This window comes from Rhagoletis pomonella, unplaced genomic scaffold (assembly GCF_013731165.1).
Source record: "Rhagoletis pomonella isolate Grant_MI unplaced genomic scaffold, Rhpom_1.0 Rhpom_scaffold_00003, whole genome shotgun sequence".
Lineage (NCBI taxonomy): Eukaryota > Metazoa > Arthropoda > Insecta > Diptera > Tephritidae > Rhagoletis > Rhagoletis pomonella.
In genome coordinates, this window is record NW_023458557.1 from 5903305 (window position 1) to 5920392 (window position 17088).

Sequence of the window (17088 nt, forward strand, 5' to 3'; positions counted from 1 at the left end):
CACGAATCGTAGAAATAGTATGCTGAAATCCGAGTCGTATTTTCGAACTTTCGAAATTCGTAACAATGGCATGCCTAAAAACGAACGAGTAAGCTTTTTTGCGTAATTTTGTACGAAAACAATTTTGTGTCGGAGGCGAAATAAAATATGAGAATTGATGTGGGTTTGCAAGAAATATTGGTGGTGTTCATTTAAACAGATAAATTTTCCTTTCGCATATACGTATATTTTTATCCACTGTTTTATATAAACGAGCAAATAAGAATATTTGTTGCCCCTCATCGAGGAACTTGGGTCCGGTTTAGTTAATGTACAACGATTTTCGGTTGTTGTGTCCAAACGCCAAACCCGAATCCAAAAACTTTAACATACACGTGTAATCAAAGGATTCACATTTTATTTAAGATAAATGTTTCAAATTTCCTACCACTAGCTTATTAATAAACTCGGTTTGCACTATGCACTTTTTTGCGAATTTCGACGTGGGTTCTGCGCAAAAATACTGTGGACGGCGTAGCCGGAGTGATATGCACAAGAAATGTTGTATACCTTTGACATGCGGAAGCCCCTCTTCCCCGCAACACAGAAAGGAGAATTCTACTTAGTAATGGTTATAATCCCTAAGCGCGGCCGTAGGCAGAAGCAAGCGCAACAGGTGGTGGACCTAACAAAGTGCATGTTTTCAATGGATTGGAAGAAGCTGTTATTGCATTTACTGGATTGAGAACCAGAGCTTCAGGCATAGGAGGAGTTCTGGCTTGTGGTTCAACAAATCAACCAGAAGCTGACATAGATGCGCCCATGGTTACTATGCCCGACAGCTACGCATACCTTTGTGAATCCATTGCCATAGCGCCCGCTTACTCTGCTGCTATAATTGCAAATACATCAGAATCCATAATTTTCCTCAAAATATGTAAAATGCACCAATTTTACAATAAAGCAAGCACATGATGAGTGTTTTTTTTAATTCCTTTCCACTTTGTTTTCCTTCATTCAGCTATCTTCGAAAACAACTGATAGCTGGCAATGCTGCACATGTTTCCGCAAGAGTTGCAGCATGTGGATTTTTCATTTTTCGTAGCGTAGCTACAAATTACGAATCACGAAAATTCGGGTTCTAGAATAAGGGGATTATATTATAAAATTGGTTTCATAATAATTATCAGAGAGAAAAATAGTTTTAAGTCTTCAAAGACTTTTATTTTAAGACTTATATTGTACAAGTTTTTTCATAATAATTATCATTGAGATAAATATTTTTAAGTCTTCAAAGACTCTTATTTTAAGACGTATATAAAAGTCTTTTCAAAATAATTATGAGCGCGAAAAGAAATTTTTAAGTCTTAAAGGGCGGGCTTGTTCAGGAGCATTTCAGGATTAGTTGGGGACCAATTCGGGGCTATGGTGGGACCAGTTCGTGATTAGTTGGGGCTTGGTTTGGGCCCCGTTTGGGACTATATACAAAATTTTTTCGCACTCATAATTATTATCAAAAACGTTTTATAATACAAGTCTCAAAATAAAAGTCTTTGAAAACTTAAAAATATTTATCCCTATGATAATTATTATGACAAGACTTCTGTCCAGATCATAGCTACGAGATTTAGATGCCATACTTAACTAAGTCTGTCCCCAGCTTAATGCGACGAGCGTAATGATCATTTGTAATTATACGATATATGTTATGTTAACTCGCGCTCATTGTTATTTATTGGAATTTGCTCTTTACATTGTGTCACCCTAGCTCGTATAAATAGCACACATGTTAATGCAATAAAGCAATTCGTTCGCTTGTTGTCAATCAGTTTTTGAGAGGCACATTGTTTTTTTGCATCGCAGTTCTTTGTATAGACAAAACGGTAGGTAGGTAGGTAGACAAAAACGCTTGTCTTCCCCGAACATTGGTGACCCCGACGTGATACCTACGTGTATCTCTGAAGCAGTAGTTGTTGGATTAGCTCCGTTATTAACATCTCCAGTTGGATCGCCTGATCGGTTACCGTTTTTTTCTGGCTTACTTTTGCTTTTGTTCAATTTTACACAAGCATAATGACTCGAGCAAATAAAAGACGTGAGGCGATTCGAGAACAATCGGAGAACCCAAATATCACATTTCTTAAGCGAAAAAGTTTGTGGTTCAGAAGGCAAGTTAACAACTTTAGAGCTGAAATCGAGGAACACAGCCTACTTGGAGCGGATGAATCCAGTATAATTGTAAAACTGGAGCAGTTGGAAAGAATGCAGGTGCAATTTGAAGAGGAACAGTCGCAGCTGGAGAAGGAAGACAACGCCGAAATTGAGAGCGAAACGCGTATGGAATTCCTCGACTCATTTATATTTGTCAAAGCTGCTGTTACGAAAAGCCTTGGATCACGTTCTTCCACGTTCGCACAATCCTCCACTCGTCGGCAGTCGACGATGGAAGAACATTCCGCAGTGCCCTCCATCACGGTGGTCCCAAGATCTCGTTTGCCACCGTTGCAGTTACCCCGATTCAGTGGAGTAATTACGGAATGGCCAGACTTCTGGGCAATGTTCAGTGCAGTCGTGGATAAGGAGACGAACTTGTCAAGCGTCGAGAAGTTTCAACACCTAAGGTCGTGCGTAAGTGGAATCGCTTTAGATGCTATTCGGTCTTTGAAAATCAACGCGGAAAATTATGAAAAGGCGGTAACATTACTAAAAAGACGTTTCGATATTAAAACAGCTCAATTTAATGCACATATTAAAGAGATTTTTAATTTGTAGGGTGTTGCAGAAGGTTCCGCAAATGGCTTACGAGAGCTCAGCGATAAAATTGGTAGTCATCTTCGGGCACTACAAACAATTGCGACTAACGACGAAGTACTGAACGGCATTCTCATCCATATTGTCACCACCAAATCAGATGTTGAAACACAATCCAAGTGGGAAGAGCATGCACCGATTAACGAGCTACCTTCGTGGGACTTGATGTCTAAATTTTTGGAAAGAAGAGTACGTATAATGGAGAGCGTTGAAAAAACTACATTCAGGTCAGGAAAACAGGTGAATCATAAAAAGAATTCCATTCGTAAACAATCATTTGTCACCGCCAGTCCTGCCAAAGGGTGCACATTTTGCAATGGTATAGAGCATTTCATTTCCACGTGCCCTTTGTTTCTAAATCTATCACCTTCGCTGCGCTTCAAGGAAGCCAAAAGGTTACAGCTTTGTATTAACTGTTTGCGAAAAGGCCATATCGTGAAAAATTGCAAATCCAGCAATTGCAAAAGTTGTTCAGGCAAACACAATACCTTGCTTCACTTGTCGTCAATCGCTCTTCCTGTTCTCGAGGAGGCAGTCGCATCTCCGGAGACAAAAACGGCTCTTATTGCAGACTCCAAGCAGCCTGTTGCATTCGTGTCTAAGGAGCAGGCTATGCTAGCTACTGCTGTCGTTATGCTAAAAAATCGCCATGGGAACTTCGTTCCATGTAGAGTCTTGCTTGATTCCACATCGCAATTGCATTGTATAACTTCTGATATGGCCAATCGCTCGCAACTTAGCAAATCTAAATCCACAACAATAATTTCGGGAATAGGAGCATCTGATATTTTATCAAAGGAAAACGTTGTCTTGTACATGCAGGCCTCTGATGGGTCCTATTCCAAATCGCTTTCGGCTGTCATTGTGCCAACCATCACAACATTGCAGCCTGAGACAAATTTGTCGAACGTTAAGTGGAATATTCCGGCAAATATCCAGTTAGCAGATCCTTCATTTTTTCGCCCACAGAAGATTGACTTATTAATTGGTGTAAGTTTATTCTTCGAACTGTTATGCGTGGGGCAAATTTGTCTGAAACAAGGCCTTCCAATATTGCAAAAAACAAGACTAGGATGGATTGTGGCAGGAAAGGTCGAAGTCGGGTCTTCGAAAGCAGTAGTCTGCGCTGCAACTTCAAGTAACTACGCGGACACTTCATTAAACGATTTAGTCAAAAGTTCTGTGCTCAGGAAAACATAAAGCGTACCAAAGAGGACCTGGTATGTGAGGACCACTTTGTTAGTAATTTTCGTCGGTTGGATACAGGAGAATACGTAGTTAGATTACCAATAAAATCCACCATTTCGAATCTAGGTGATTCTTATTCAAATGCGGTTCGTCGATTTAGAGGTCTAGAGAAGCGATTTTCACAGAATCCGGATTTGAAAGCGGAATACACTGCCTTCATTAAGGAGTATTTAGAACTTAAGCATATGTCGTTGATTGAAACTATTCCCCCCGGGGTTCACATAATTTTTTTTCCGCATCATTGTGTATTGAAAGGAGATAGCACCACAACTAAACTTCGTGTGGTTTTTGATGCTTCTGCTCCGACTTCCACAGGCGTTTCGTTAAACGATATCTTACTTTCTGGTCCTACCATACAACCAAAGCTTGTTGACACCCTTTTGAGGTTTCGGTCCCACAAAATCGCTATAACAGCAGATATTTGCAAAATGCACAGGTGCGTAAAGGTGGACGAAAACGACAGTTTTTTACAGTGCATACTCTGGCGTGAGTGGCCAGAGGAGGATTATCGAATTTATAGATTGGACACTGTGACCTACGGAACCAAACCAGCGGCATTCTTAGCCATTCGGGCGATGCATCAGTTGGCATTTGATGAGGCATGCAATTATCCTCTAGGATCAGAGATAGTTTTGAGAGATTTCTATGTGGATGACCTTATCTCGGGGGGAAGGTCAGAAAATGTAGCATTGCAAATAATGACGCAAACACAAAAACTTCTGGAAAAGGGAAATTTCATACTTAGAAAGTGGTGTTCAACGAAAAGATCCTTCAAGGAATTTAGTTATCTAATGGGCAACAATATTTAAAGTTCAGTGACGGCAATGGCATCACAAAGGCTTTAGGTATAGTTTGGGACCCTAAAAGGGATGAACTTCAATTCGCATTTAGCTTACCCCCTCCACCCAGACGGGTAACAAAACGAAGCGTGCTGTCAGTAACCGCTAGTTTCTATGATCCTCTTGGTCTAATTGGTCCGGTGGTGTTAAAAGCGAAAGTCTTTTTGCAAAGCTTATGGAAAGAAAATTTAGCATGGGATGAAAGCCTTCCGTCGTGTTTACAATTTGCATGGACAAAATTGTGCGACGAGTTGAATTTTGTGGACAAAATTTACTTTCCCCGTTTTGTAGAACTTGGTGCGGGCGAAGCTCAAATGCATGGATTTTGTGACGCTAGTATGGCAGCGTACGGAGCGAGCGTTTACGTTCGAGTAAAACTGCATAATGTCGTGCATGTAAACCTGCTCTGCTCTAGATCCCGAGTAGCACCACTAAAATCTTTATCGATTCCGAAGTTGGAACTTTGTGCGGGTAAATTGTTGGCTGATCTGATTTCTTCAATACAAAGGCTGGGCCCATTTACAGGAAAATTTGTTTGCTGGTCAGACTCAACAATTGCGTTTTCATGGATAAATGGCATTGCAGCAAATTACAATACATTTGTGGCCAACCGAGTCAGTAGCATCCAAGTTCTTACTCAGGGCATGAATTGGAGACACGTCCCTACGGAGTGTAACCCTGCAGATCTTTCGTCTAGAGGTTGCCCACCCAGTGAGCTAATGTCGTCGTCACTGTGGAAACACGGGCCCGTCTTCCTGAAAAAGGAGGAGTGTGAATGGCCCAAGCTGGCAAAGTTCGAAAGCACTTCGTTAGAGAAACGGCGTACCATGCTAATCGCATCATCTCAGGTGGTAGATTACTCCGTAAACTGCAAATATATTAACAATTTTCGATCTATGCAGAGAATTTATGCTTTTGTTAACCGTTTTATTAAAGGAAGATCATCGATTCAGAAGATATCGGCTCTACTAAGTTTAGACGAAATCGAAACTGGGACTAAGTTGCTCATTCGGATGGTTCAAATGGCTTCTCTACCAAAGGAGTATGCATCACTTAAGGCTGGACGTTCGATTGAGTCATCAAGCAAAATCAGCTCATTGAATCCGTTTTTAGACTCCGGTGGAATGATTCGTGTTGGAGAACGCCTTCAAAACTCAAGTTTGAGTTTCAATGCCAGACATCCGATCATACTGCCCAGATACCATCCACTTACTAGAAGTATCATTGAGCACTATCATCGCAAACTATTGCATGCCGGACCCCAAGCGTTACTTGCAACCATTCGTCTGCAATATTGGCCTATTGGAGGGAGGAAAGCTGTAGCTCACGTACTTAACAAATGTATTCAGTGCTTTCGCGCCAAACCGAAGTTATTGCAGAATATCATGGGTGAATTGCCAGCAGAACGCGTTCAGATGCAACGCCCCTTCTACACTACTGGCGTCGACTTCTGTGGCCCGTTTTGTTATAAGCCTGATGTGCGGAATAGGCCACCTGTGAAATGCTACATCTGCATATTCTTTTGCTTCTCAACCAAGGCTTGTCATTTAGAACTGGTTAAGGACTTAACAACGACCTCGTTCCTCGCGGCCCTTAAGCGATTTGTTAGCTTGCGCGGCAAACCAAGAGTTATCTGGTCAGACAACGCTACCAACTTCTTTGGAGCTAAAAACGAATTAAAAGAAATTCGCACACTTTTGCTTAATGAGCATCATGTCAACGCAGTGCAAAATCAATGTCTTGATGACGGAATTGATTGGCGCTTTATTCCACCTCGATCCCGCCATTTCGGAGGATTGTGGGAGGCCGCCGTTAAAATGGCAAAATTCTACTTCCGTAGGGCAGTAGGGCTCACTGTGTTGAGTTTCGAAGAACTTCGAAACCCTGACGACTTACAAGTTCTAACTCCAGCACACTTTCTAACCGGAGGCGCACTTACGGCTATGGCGGAACCTGACCTAGCGAATATAGAATTAAACCGGCTTAGCCACTGTCAAAGGATGACGCGCATTCAGCAACAATTCTGGAAGACCTGGAGCACTGCCTATCTAACACTTTTGCAAGAGCGTAGCAAGTGGCGGAAAAGATCACCAAACGTAGCGGTAAATTCTCTGGTACTTTTGAAGGATGACAATCTTCCAACGATGAAGTGGCAAATGGGGCGTATCGTTGACGTCGTGAAGGGAAAGGATGGCATAGCACGAGTGGCGATCATTCGTACCATAAATGGGACTACTCAACGGGCCATCACAAAGCTTTGCTTACTACCAGTTGAATAAGTTAAAAGCACCTACGGCTTTCAACGGGGGGAGTATGTCCAGATCATAGCTACGAGATTTAGATGCCATACTTAACTAAGTCTGTCCCCAGCTTAAAGCGACGAGCGTAAGATCATTTGTAATTATACGATATATGTTATGTTAACTCGCGCTCATTGTTATCTATTGGAATTTGCTCTTTACATTCTGTCACCCTAGCTTGTATAAATAGCACACATGTTAATGCAATAAAGCAATTCGTTCGCTTGTTGTCAACCAGTTTTTGAGAGGCACTTTTTTTTTGCATCGCAGTTCTTTGTATAGAAAGGCAAAGAGGTAGACAAAAACGCTTGTCTTCCCCGAACAACTTCTATTATTCTAGTCTTAAAATAATAGTTATCGATGACACATAATTATTATCAAAAGACTTTTATAATTCTTACGAAAATTTGGATGACTTTTTTAAAACTCCATCATGAAATAATTATTATTCTGGGTCTCTGGTAAAAAAGCAAAATAAAATAAAAAATTCAGTGATGTATTATAATGAGTACACAGAAGAGTTATGTACTTACCGCTTACTAATACTTCTATTGTATGCAACTGTATCTTACGTGAGTGACTTAATTAAACAGGAGTGTGTTTAATTAAAAAGGATGCGCGGCTACATAACCATTCATTTGATCTCTTAACATGAAAGCACTTCTTGAAGCCTTGTTTGACATTAATCGACCAGTTCCTCGAAGCGGTGTTGAGATTTCTTGGCGCCATAATCCATTTAATCTATTGTCTCCTTCATATCGATCGACATATTCATCTTCGACTACCATCGTTTAGCTTTAAATAATTATGTAGCAGCACCGTTGCTTTTACGATACTCTCCGCGTTTGATGGTTGCATTTGCAATGGGGATAGCAAAATTCTCCATCGTGCTGTCATTATTCCGAAAGCGTTTTCAATAACACGCCGAACTATTGAAAGGCGCTTATTAAAATTTTCACGATCGAGTGACAGGTGCAATCCTGAAATAAAAAAGGCACATTTGTATGTACATACATACATACATATAGATGCAAATAATGGTTGAGTTGCAAGTTGCATCAATGCAAAGCATTCTCTTCTGTGCTAACTTGGATATGCCAAGTGAAGCCAAGTCCTTCTCCACCTGGTCTTTCCAACGCAGAGGAAGCCTTCCTCGTCCTCTGTTACCAGCATCGCGGCCCGCGTTGAATATTTTCAGAGCAGGAGCGTTTCTGTCAATTGGAACGACATGGCCAAGCCAGCGGAGCCGCTGAATTTTAATTCGCTGCACTATGTCTATATCGTAGTAAAGGTCATACAGCTCATCGTTAAATCGTCTGCGATATTCGCCATCACCTACGCGTAAAGGTCCGTAAATCTTTCGCAAAATCTTTCCCTCGAAAACTCCAAGCGCCGCCTCATCAGATGCATTCATTGTCTATGCCTCCGCGCCATATACCAGCACAGGCATGATGAGTGACTTATAGAGTGTGATCTTTGTACGACGAGAGAGGACTTTACTTCTCAATTGCCTACTCAGCCCAAAGTACCACTTGTTGGCATGAGTGATTCTCCGTTGGATTTCAAGGCTGATCCGAAAAATCCGAATACGAAAGTGTTGCAGAATAGGGGTACATTGGTAACATTGAGATGTCGATGCAATTTAACGTAAATTTTATGTCGTCCGATTTGCATAAACAGATTATCCGGCAACGTTAGGAAGGGTTATATCTCGGTTGTAGCCGCTGATAAAGGCTGGAAAGCATAGTTACCTTAGTTCGGACATAATTTTCTGGAATTAACTTTTATCGGCGTTGAAGAAAGTTTATATTTCGGGCATAATGGGGCAGTCCAGATGCTTTGGCACGTGGCACTTTAGCATGCCGGTGTGCGCAATTATTTTCACACCTGGTACATATTCTTCAATGGCAATATTGTCATCCAAACGTTCATAGCTGAGACGTCGCGTTTGTGTGTAAGGTACTTTTAGCTGCAGAGACTGACAAAAGTAGTGCAAACAGTAATATACCTCGCTTAGTGCATTTGGATTTTCTACTACGCGTGCCTGTATGAGCTGGTGAATATAATTAACTTGAAGTTGATGCACCAATGCCTTGCCATCTGATAAACATTCGTAAAAAACAGAGACATAACTATTATAAGAGAAAAGAATAAAAGTCAATCAATAATCATTATATTAAGATAAATATTTGAGAGTCATCTATAATGTTTATTCAAAGACTTATATTATAAAAGTGCTTTCATAATAATTATCAGCGAGATAAATATTTTTAAGTCTGCAAAGACTATTATTTGAAGACTTATATTATAAAAGTATTTTCATAATAATTATGAGCGCGAAAAAAATGTTTAAGTCTTAAAAGACGGGACTTGTTCAGGAGCATTTCAGGATTAGTTGGGGTCCAGTTCGGGGCTAGGTTGGGACCAGTTCGGGACTATATACAAAATTTTTTCGCACTCATAATTATTATCAAAAGACTTTTATAATATAAGTCTCAAAATAAAAGTTTTTGAAGATTTAAAAATATTAATCTCGCTGATAATTATTCTGGAAAGACTTCTATTATATTAGTCTTAAAATAATAGTTATCGATGACACATAATAATTTGGGTGACTCTTTTAAAACTCCACCATGAAATAATTATTATTTTGGGTCTCTGGTAAAAAAGCAAAATAATATCAAAAATTCAGTGATGTATTATAATGAGTCCACAGAAGAGTTATGTACTTACCGCTTACTAATACTTCTATTGTATGCAACTGTATCTTACATGAGTGACTTAATTAAACAGGAGTGTGTTTAATTAAAAAGGATGCGTGGCTACATAACCATTCAACTGATCTCTTAACATGAAAGTACTTCTTGACATTAATCGACAAGTTCTTCGAAGGGGTGTTGAGATTTCTTGGCGCCATAATCCATTTAATCTCCTTCATATCGATCGACATATTCAGGTGGGCAATAGCTACCATCGTTTAGCTTTACAAAATTATGTAGCAGCACCGTTGCTTTCACGATACTCTCTGCGTTTAATGGTTGCGTTTGCAATGGGGATAGCAAAATTCTCCATTGTGCTGTCCTTATTCCGAAAGCGTTTTCAATAACACGCCGAACTTTTGAAAGGCGCTTTTTAAAATTTTCACGATCGGGTGACAGGTGCAACCCTGAAATTAAAAAAGGCATATTTGTATGTACATACATGCATACATATAGATGCAAATAATGGTAGAGTTGCAAGTTGCATCAATGCAAAGCATTTTCTTCCTTATTGGCGCTGTAACCGCCTAAGCGATTTTGGCCGAATCCAAAACAGCACGCCAGTCATTTCTCTTCTGTGCTAACTGGCGCCAATTGGAAATGCCAAGTGAAGCCAAGTCCTTCTCCACCTGGTCTTTCCAATGCAGAGGAAGCCTTCCTCTTCCTCTATTACCAGCATCGCGACCCGAATTGAATATTTTCAGATCAGCTTCTTTCCATTCGAACGACATGGTCAAGCTAGCGAAGCCGCTGAATTTCAATTCGCTGCACTATGTCTATATCGTTGTAAAGGTCATACAGCTCATCGTTAAATCGTCTGCGATATTCGCCATCACCAAAGCGTAAAGGTCCGTGAATCTTTCGCAGAATCTTTTTCTCAAAAAAGCCAAGAGCCGCCTCATCAGATGCTTTCATTATCCATGCCTCCGCGCCATACACCAGCACAGGCATGATGAGTGACTTATAGAGTGTGATCTTTGTACGACGAGAGAGGACTTTACTTCTCAATTGCCTACTCAGCCCAAAGTACCACTTGTTGGCAAGAGTGATTCTCCGTTGGATTTCAAGGCTGACCTTATTATTGGTGTTAATGCTGGTTCCCAAATAAACGAAGTCGTCTACTTTTTTAAACTTTTAACTGTCAACAGTGACGTGGGTGTCAAGGCGCGTATGCTCAGACTGTTTATGTGATGACGGGAGATACTTCGTTTTGTCCTCGTTCACCACCAGACCCATTCGCTTTGCTTCTCTATCCAATACCGAGAACGCAGAACAGACGTAGTCCTTGTTTTTACCGATAATATCGAATTCGTCGGCATACGCCAGCAATTGTACGCTCTTGTAAAGTATTGTACCTATGCAGTTCAGTTCTGCGGCTCTTATTATCTTCTCCAACATCAGATTAAAGAAACCACACGAAACCTCGTATGGTATCAAACGGCTCGGATAGGTCCTTCCCTATTCTGAGGGAGGTAGTGGTATTGCTCAGCGTCAGTTTACACAGCCGTTTTAGTTCCGCGGGGATACCAAATTCAGACATCGCGGCATAAGGCAACTTCTCTTCGTACTGTCTTTTCCAAGATTTGGCGTATTGTGAATACCTGATCTATGGTGGATTATCCAGGCCTAAAGCCACACTGATAAGGTCCAATCAGTTCGTTGACGGTATGCTTCAGTCTTTCGCACAATACACTCGATAAAACCGTATAGCCTATGCTTAGAAGGCTGATTTCGCGGTAGTTGGCGCGTATGCGGGGTCGCCTTTCTTGTGGATTGTCCAGAGCACACTTAAATTCCAGTCGTTGGGCATGATTTCATCTGACCATATTCTGCAGACGAGCTGATGCATGCACCTCATCAGCTCCTCGCTACCGTACTTGAATAGCTCGGCTGGCAGGCCGTCAGCTCCAGCAGCTTTGTTGTTTTTCAGCCGCGTAATCGCAATTCGTACCTCGTCATAGTAAGGCGGTGGGACAGCTACTCCATCATCATCGACTGGGGACACGGGATCGTCTTCTTCACTACTTCCAGCGCTGCTACCATTCAGTAGGTTGTATTCCCTCCATAATTTAAGTATATTCTGCACATCGGTCAATAGGTCGCCATTGTGTTCTTACAGGAGTTCGTCGCGGTCTTGAAACCTTCTGTTAGTCGCCTAACCCTCTGGTAGAATTTTCGGGCGTTCTTCGTGTCGGCCAGCATCTTAAGCTCTTCGCAATCACGTATTTCGACCTCTCTCTTCTTATTGCGGCAAATACGTCGCGCTTCCTTCTTCAGTTCCCTATAACGGTCCAACATGGCTCGCGTTTCGCCCGATCGCAGCGTGGCCCTTTAGGCGTCTGTTTTCTCTGCAGCTTCTTGACATTTCTCATCGTGCCAGTTGTTTATTCGGGCTCGCTGAAATCCAACTACTTCTTCGGCGGCGGTATGTGAGTCGAGTGATTGCAGCTTTTCGACGTTAAGTTTTCCTTGGATTGTTGGGCGCACATTGTTTGCTCCACAGAGGCGGGTGTGTATCTTGGCTACAACAAGATAGGGGTCCAAGTCGATGTTTGGCCCTCGGAGTGTACGTACGTCTAAAACTCTTGAAGCATGCCTTCCGTCTATCAAAACATGATCGATTTAGTTTCTCGATTTTCGATTTGGCCGCTCCGGCGAGGTCGATCAGCCTCAGTCCGTTATCGGACGTCGTGGAGGCTTATTTTTCCGACAGTGGCGCCAGAGATCCCTTCCTTGCCCACCTTGGCCTTAAAGTCGCAAAACACGATTATGACATCGTGTCGGGGGCAGCGCTCATATGTACGTTCCAAGCGCTCATAGAAGAGATCCTTGGACGCCTCATCCTTCTCTTCCGTCGGGGCATGGGCGCAGATGAGCGAGATGTTGAAGAATCTAGCTTTGATGCGGATTGTGGCTAGGCGTTCATCCGCCGTGGTGAGCGCCAGTACTTGGCGACGGAGTCTCTCCTACCACGAATTCAACACCGAATTCGCGCTCCTTTACATGGCAACTGTAGTAGACGTCGCAAGGCTTTACACTTACTTTTCCTTGCCCCATCCATCGCATTTCTTTGATTCCGGTGATGTCAGCCTTTGTCTTCCCGAGGACATCAACCAGGTGGGCAGAGGCACCTTCCCCATTAAGGGTCCGGATATTCCTGGTGCATAACCTCAAATCGGGCTTTATACGTTGCCGTGGTCGTCATCTAAAAAAGGGGGTCTCATCCGAGGCTGTTTGTTTCATTTTCATTGGGCGGGGTTTTAACGTGGCGGGACCCAAACCCAGCGCACGCGAAGTTTTACGCCTTCTCTGTTTAGCTCGCTCCCAAACGGGTGTTTGGTTGCTACCCAGAGGATACATGGATATAAATATCCGGATGTTGTGAGCTGCGATTGGAACCGAACGCACAAGAATCGCTTCTGGCCACTCCCAGGTGAATGGCAGTCAAAAGTTTTCCACTTCTACGCACGGAACCAACCTCCAAAGCATGAGCCTTCTTTATTTCCAAATTATAAATGCAACTTGCGAGTTAGCCATTTTCTATGTAATGAATTTTTGGTATCAAACCAGGATATGGCCGCATCAAGTTTTTTTTTAAGGAAATGCTGCATCTCCAACGAAATAATGATTAAACTTAGTATTGCTGTCTGGTAAAAAGTCATCCTCAGGCAGGTCTAGTTGGTCATGGAACAGCCTTTGGCCAAATCCAGAATTCCAAAGAACACCGCCATGGAGTTGCGAATCGTACGCCCCAATATCGATACAAGTGAATATATAATTCGCATCGCAACTTGCTAATAATACGACGGAGTAGGTACCCTTGTAATTGAAAAATAGGGATCCGGAGTTGGAAGGTCATTTTTAAGTGATGTGCTTTCCGTCGATTGCGCCCACATAGTTTGGGAAGTTCCAAATAGTATTGAAGTCATGGGATATACGTTTCCACTCGTGCCTGTTTGGCACAGACAAACATATACTTCCAAGTTCACTCCAAAGTGCTTCGCATGTTTCCAAAATTATTCAGTTGGCTGTAGAGCGACCCATTTTATACGCTGTAGCGTATAGATGCTGCGTTCGCCCGCGTGCTTGGAAACTATGAATGTAATGAACACAAATTATTATGAAATATATATGTAGAAATATTTACTTACTTTAATGTTAAGAATAGTCTCATTTCTGCAGAAATGGACGGCCTGTTGGAATATTTTATGAGGCGTTCCTTCACGAGCCTAAAGAGCAAATCAAACACCTCTTTAGTCATCCTCACCGTAGTTTTGAACTGCTCGGGGTAATTTTTGTACATTTCGTCAAAACTGGTTACAAATAGTCCGTCAATGTCGCGACTTAAGTAAAGAGGTCTTACCCACTTCCGCCGCTGAGAATTAATTTTCTTCAAACACTCCCGAGCCTCGTACATACATAAGTAGCACTATTAAAGTAATTTCAATAAAAGATGACATTTTGTTTTTCAATAACGCTCGAGGATACACAAACATTTTTACTGGCAAAAAATAAAACAAATGTCTGTTTGATGATTTGAATTATTACCCCGGCTTCCTATGAACCTATACCGCCGTGAATTGTTCGTTTTTTTGTATTTATTTATGTTTTATTATCAATATTATACAAGTTTTTTTATTTGCCGCCTGTTTACTCAATCACGTGGCTTAAACAAACGTCATCGCCGGCGCTGTCAGAACGTTCATTGTAGCATGAACAAACGCCACTCGGGCAGCTGTCAAAGCGACGCCAACGCAACGCCAAAGTTGTATGTAAACGGACCTTAACGGTGGCAACGAGTTAAGAGCCTTATGCACCATGAAAGCTGTTTGTCAAATTTAAGAGCTAAATAAATCACACAATTTGCAGGTTAAACCTACTTTAGTATTTTCCCATACACATTTTTGTAGATGTAAAATAAACTTTAACTTAAATATCGATTATACGGGTAAACAATCGATGTCTTCGATATATCGACCTGGGAATATCGATTCAAAAAATAGATTATCGCACCATAAAATATCGATATTCAGAATAATCGATACGATAACGAACAATCCCACGATTTAGAGAAATAGGCGCGTATCACGGTGCAGCGAACAGAGGTGGCGCCGTCAGTGTTACCGCTACTTTGTTTACAAATCAGCGAAAGAGAAATTTAATTATATGTGAAAAATCAGTTTAAATTGTGATAATTTGCAATTTGTGAGTGATTTTTGAGTTGAAGACTGAGTAAAAACTAATACAATGAAGTGCTGTGTGTTAAATTGCGACAACCGTCAAGATGCAAGAAGCGTAGATGCAAGAGTAGCGCTGGGACGAATCGCTGCATTTTGTGTACATAGGGCACGGCAAAGCCGTTCCCGAAATGTTTCTCTATTATTATATAAACAGCATTTCCTCACAATGATTTTGTTTCTGCTCCACGCAGCCTCCATTAGCTAATTAACTTATCAGTCCCGCAGAGACGCTGCCGCAGTCTTAATTGCAAAGCAATGGAGTGCACTAACACGTTTGCTGAAGCAGCCTCAATTGCAAGGCAATGGAGTGCACTAAAGTGTTACCTATTCTCTAATAGATAAGGTGAAAAATGCAATATTTTCGCGTTTAGCAAAATTAAAACACGTTTTTCGCTGTAAAGTGAACTGTTTTGGAAGTTTTAACTCATTCTTCTTTTCGCTCCATTCTTTGTTTACTTGTGGTACACAAATGTCAACGCCCAGGACGTCGCAATCTTGTATTCTATCATTCTTGGGCGCGTATTCATAGTCCAGCCACTAAGCCGAAACTAATGAAGTTGCAACTTAAATTTAAGTACCAACTTAAAATTCACTTATATTCTACTAAGGGCCGGTTCCTCAATGTCTGGTTAACATTAATCTCCGGTAAAACATCGTTATCGACGTTACCGACTCCATGTTTTATGCATGGAGCCGATCACGTCGATAATGATGTTTAAACGGAGATTAGTGTTAACCAGACATTGAGTAACCGGCCCTAAGTAGTTTTAACTTAGTTTTACGATATTGCAAAACGAGTGTGAAAATGTATCGATTTTTCTTTACGATATTTTGGAAATATTACATTTTTATTAAATAACGTCAAGTTTGATTATAAAATTGAGATGTAGCCTTATTCGAATTGTGTTTTCTTTATTTTTAATAAAATACTTATTCCTAGTTACGACTTAATTGCAGCTGCAGCCGAAACTAAATTTTAAGTTGGTACTTAGCCAGAAAAGTCGAAACTAAGGCGACTATGAATAGCTTTAGTTGTAACTTAGGATAGTTTCGACTCAGTTGTCAACTAAATATGACTATGAATGTGCGCCATAGAGATTGCGTCTATCGCGGTACCGGTAATCCGCTCTTAGGGCCGTTTACTCAATATGTGGTTAACACTAATCTCCGTTTAAACATCATTATCGACGTGTTCGGCTCCATGCATATAACATGGAGTCGGTAACGTCGCTGGTTTAGTTTGCTGACAATGACATACATACAAAGCAGCTTCCACAGTAAATACATACACAGACTTCACTACCTACTTATTTTTGTTAGTACCTGATTCTTTTTAGTGCTGGTATGAGGCAATGCACCAGTGGATAATGTCGTCAGTCGCTAATTCATGCATCTTACCGCACTGTTACGTACCTACCAAAAAACCAGTGGCCAAATTATAATACATTTCGAAATTCAGCTTAAATTATATTTTACTTACATAGAATATTTGTTTCCAAAGAAGCAACACTCATACATCCCCTCGGATATGGTACTACCTAACAAGCATTTCAGTAAATGTTTTTAAAAATAACTTAAAGTAGGTTTGCTATAATAAGCGTTAAATAAGCATTTTTAATATTAAGCTTATTAAGTTTCTTCAAATAAACGTGTAATAGGTTTTGAGAGCGAATGTTTATAAATAACTTAAACTTATAAATGAAATGCTTATGCCAACGACATGAAGTAGTAAATATAACATTTTTCCAATCGTAAATGACGTGTTTACGTTTTTTAAAATATATTATTAAATAAAACCGATGCGGTAAAAAAAAAATTCCCTGCGCTAATCGGTGGAGCATTCGAGTCTTCAAATGATGAGCTCTCCTTATCCTTTCTTAGTTTAACATTCAAATTAAAATGTATTAAATTT

At 41.0% G+C, this 17088-nt stretch overlaps 2 protein-coding genes across 2 annotated transcripts; both read left to right on the forward strand.

Annotated features, from left to right (window-relative positions):
• The first annotated feature begins 2052 nt into the window (after window positions 1-2052).
• On the forward strand, window positions 2053-3990 carry LOC118734966. Its single transcript, XM_036464560.1, has 2 exons — window positions 2053-2673; window positions 2752-3990. The coding sequence occupies exons 1-2, from the start codon at window positions 2053-2055 to the stop codon at window positions 3988-3990; spliced, it is 1860 nt and encodes a 619-aa protein (XP_036320453.1).
• A 1909-nt stretch (window positions 3991-5899) lies between these two features.
• Window positions 5900-7156, forward strand: LOC118734967. Its single transcript, XM_036464561.1, has one exon. The coding sequence runs from the start codon at window positions 5900-5902 to the stop codon at window positions 7154-7156; it is 1257 nt and encodes a 418-aa protein (XP_036320454.1).
• The last annotated feature ends 9932 nt before the right edge of the window (window positions 7157-17088 follow it).

Bases quoted from the DNA above. Each gene is read 5' to 3' on its own strand.
- LOC118734966 (XM_036464560.1), top strand. From the start codon at position 2,053: ATGACTCGAGCAAATAAAAGACGTGAGGCGATTCGAGAACAATCGGAG. The intron at 2,674-2,751 runs GTAACATTACTA...TTTAATTTGTAG, and splicing joins CGGAAAATTATGAAAAGGCG to GGTGTTGCAGAAGGTTCCGC.
- LOC118734967 (XM_036464561.1), top strand. From the start codon at position 5,900: ATGGCTTCTCTACCAAAGGAGTATGCATCACTTAAGGCTGGACGTTCG.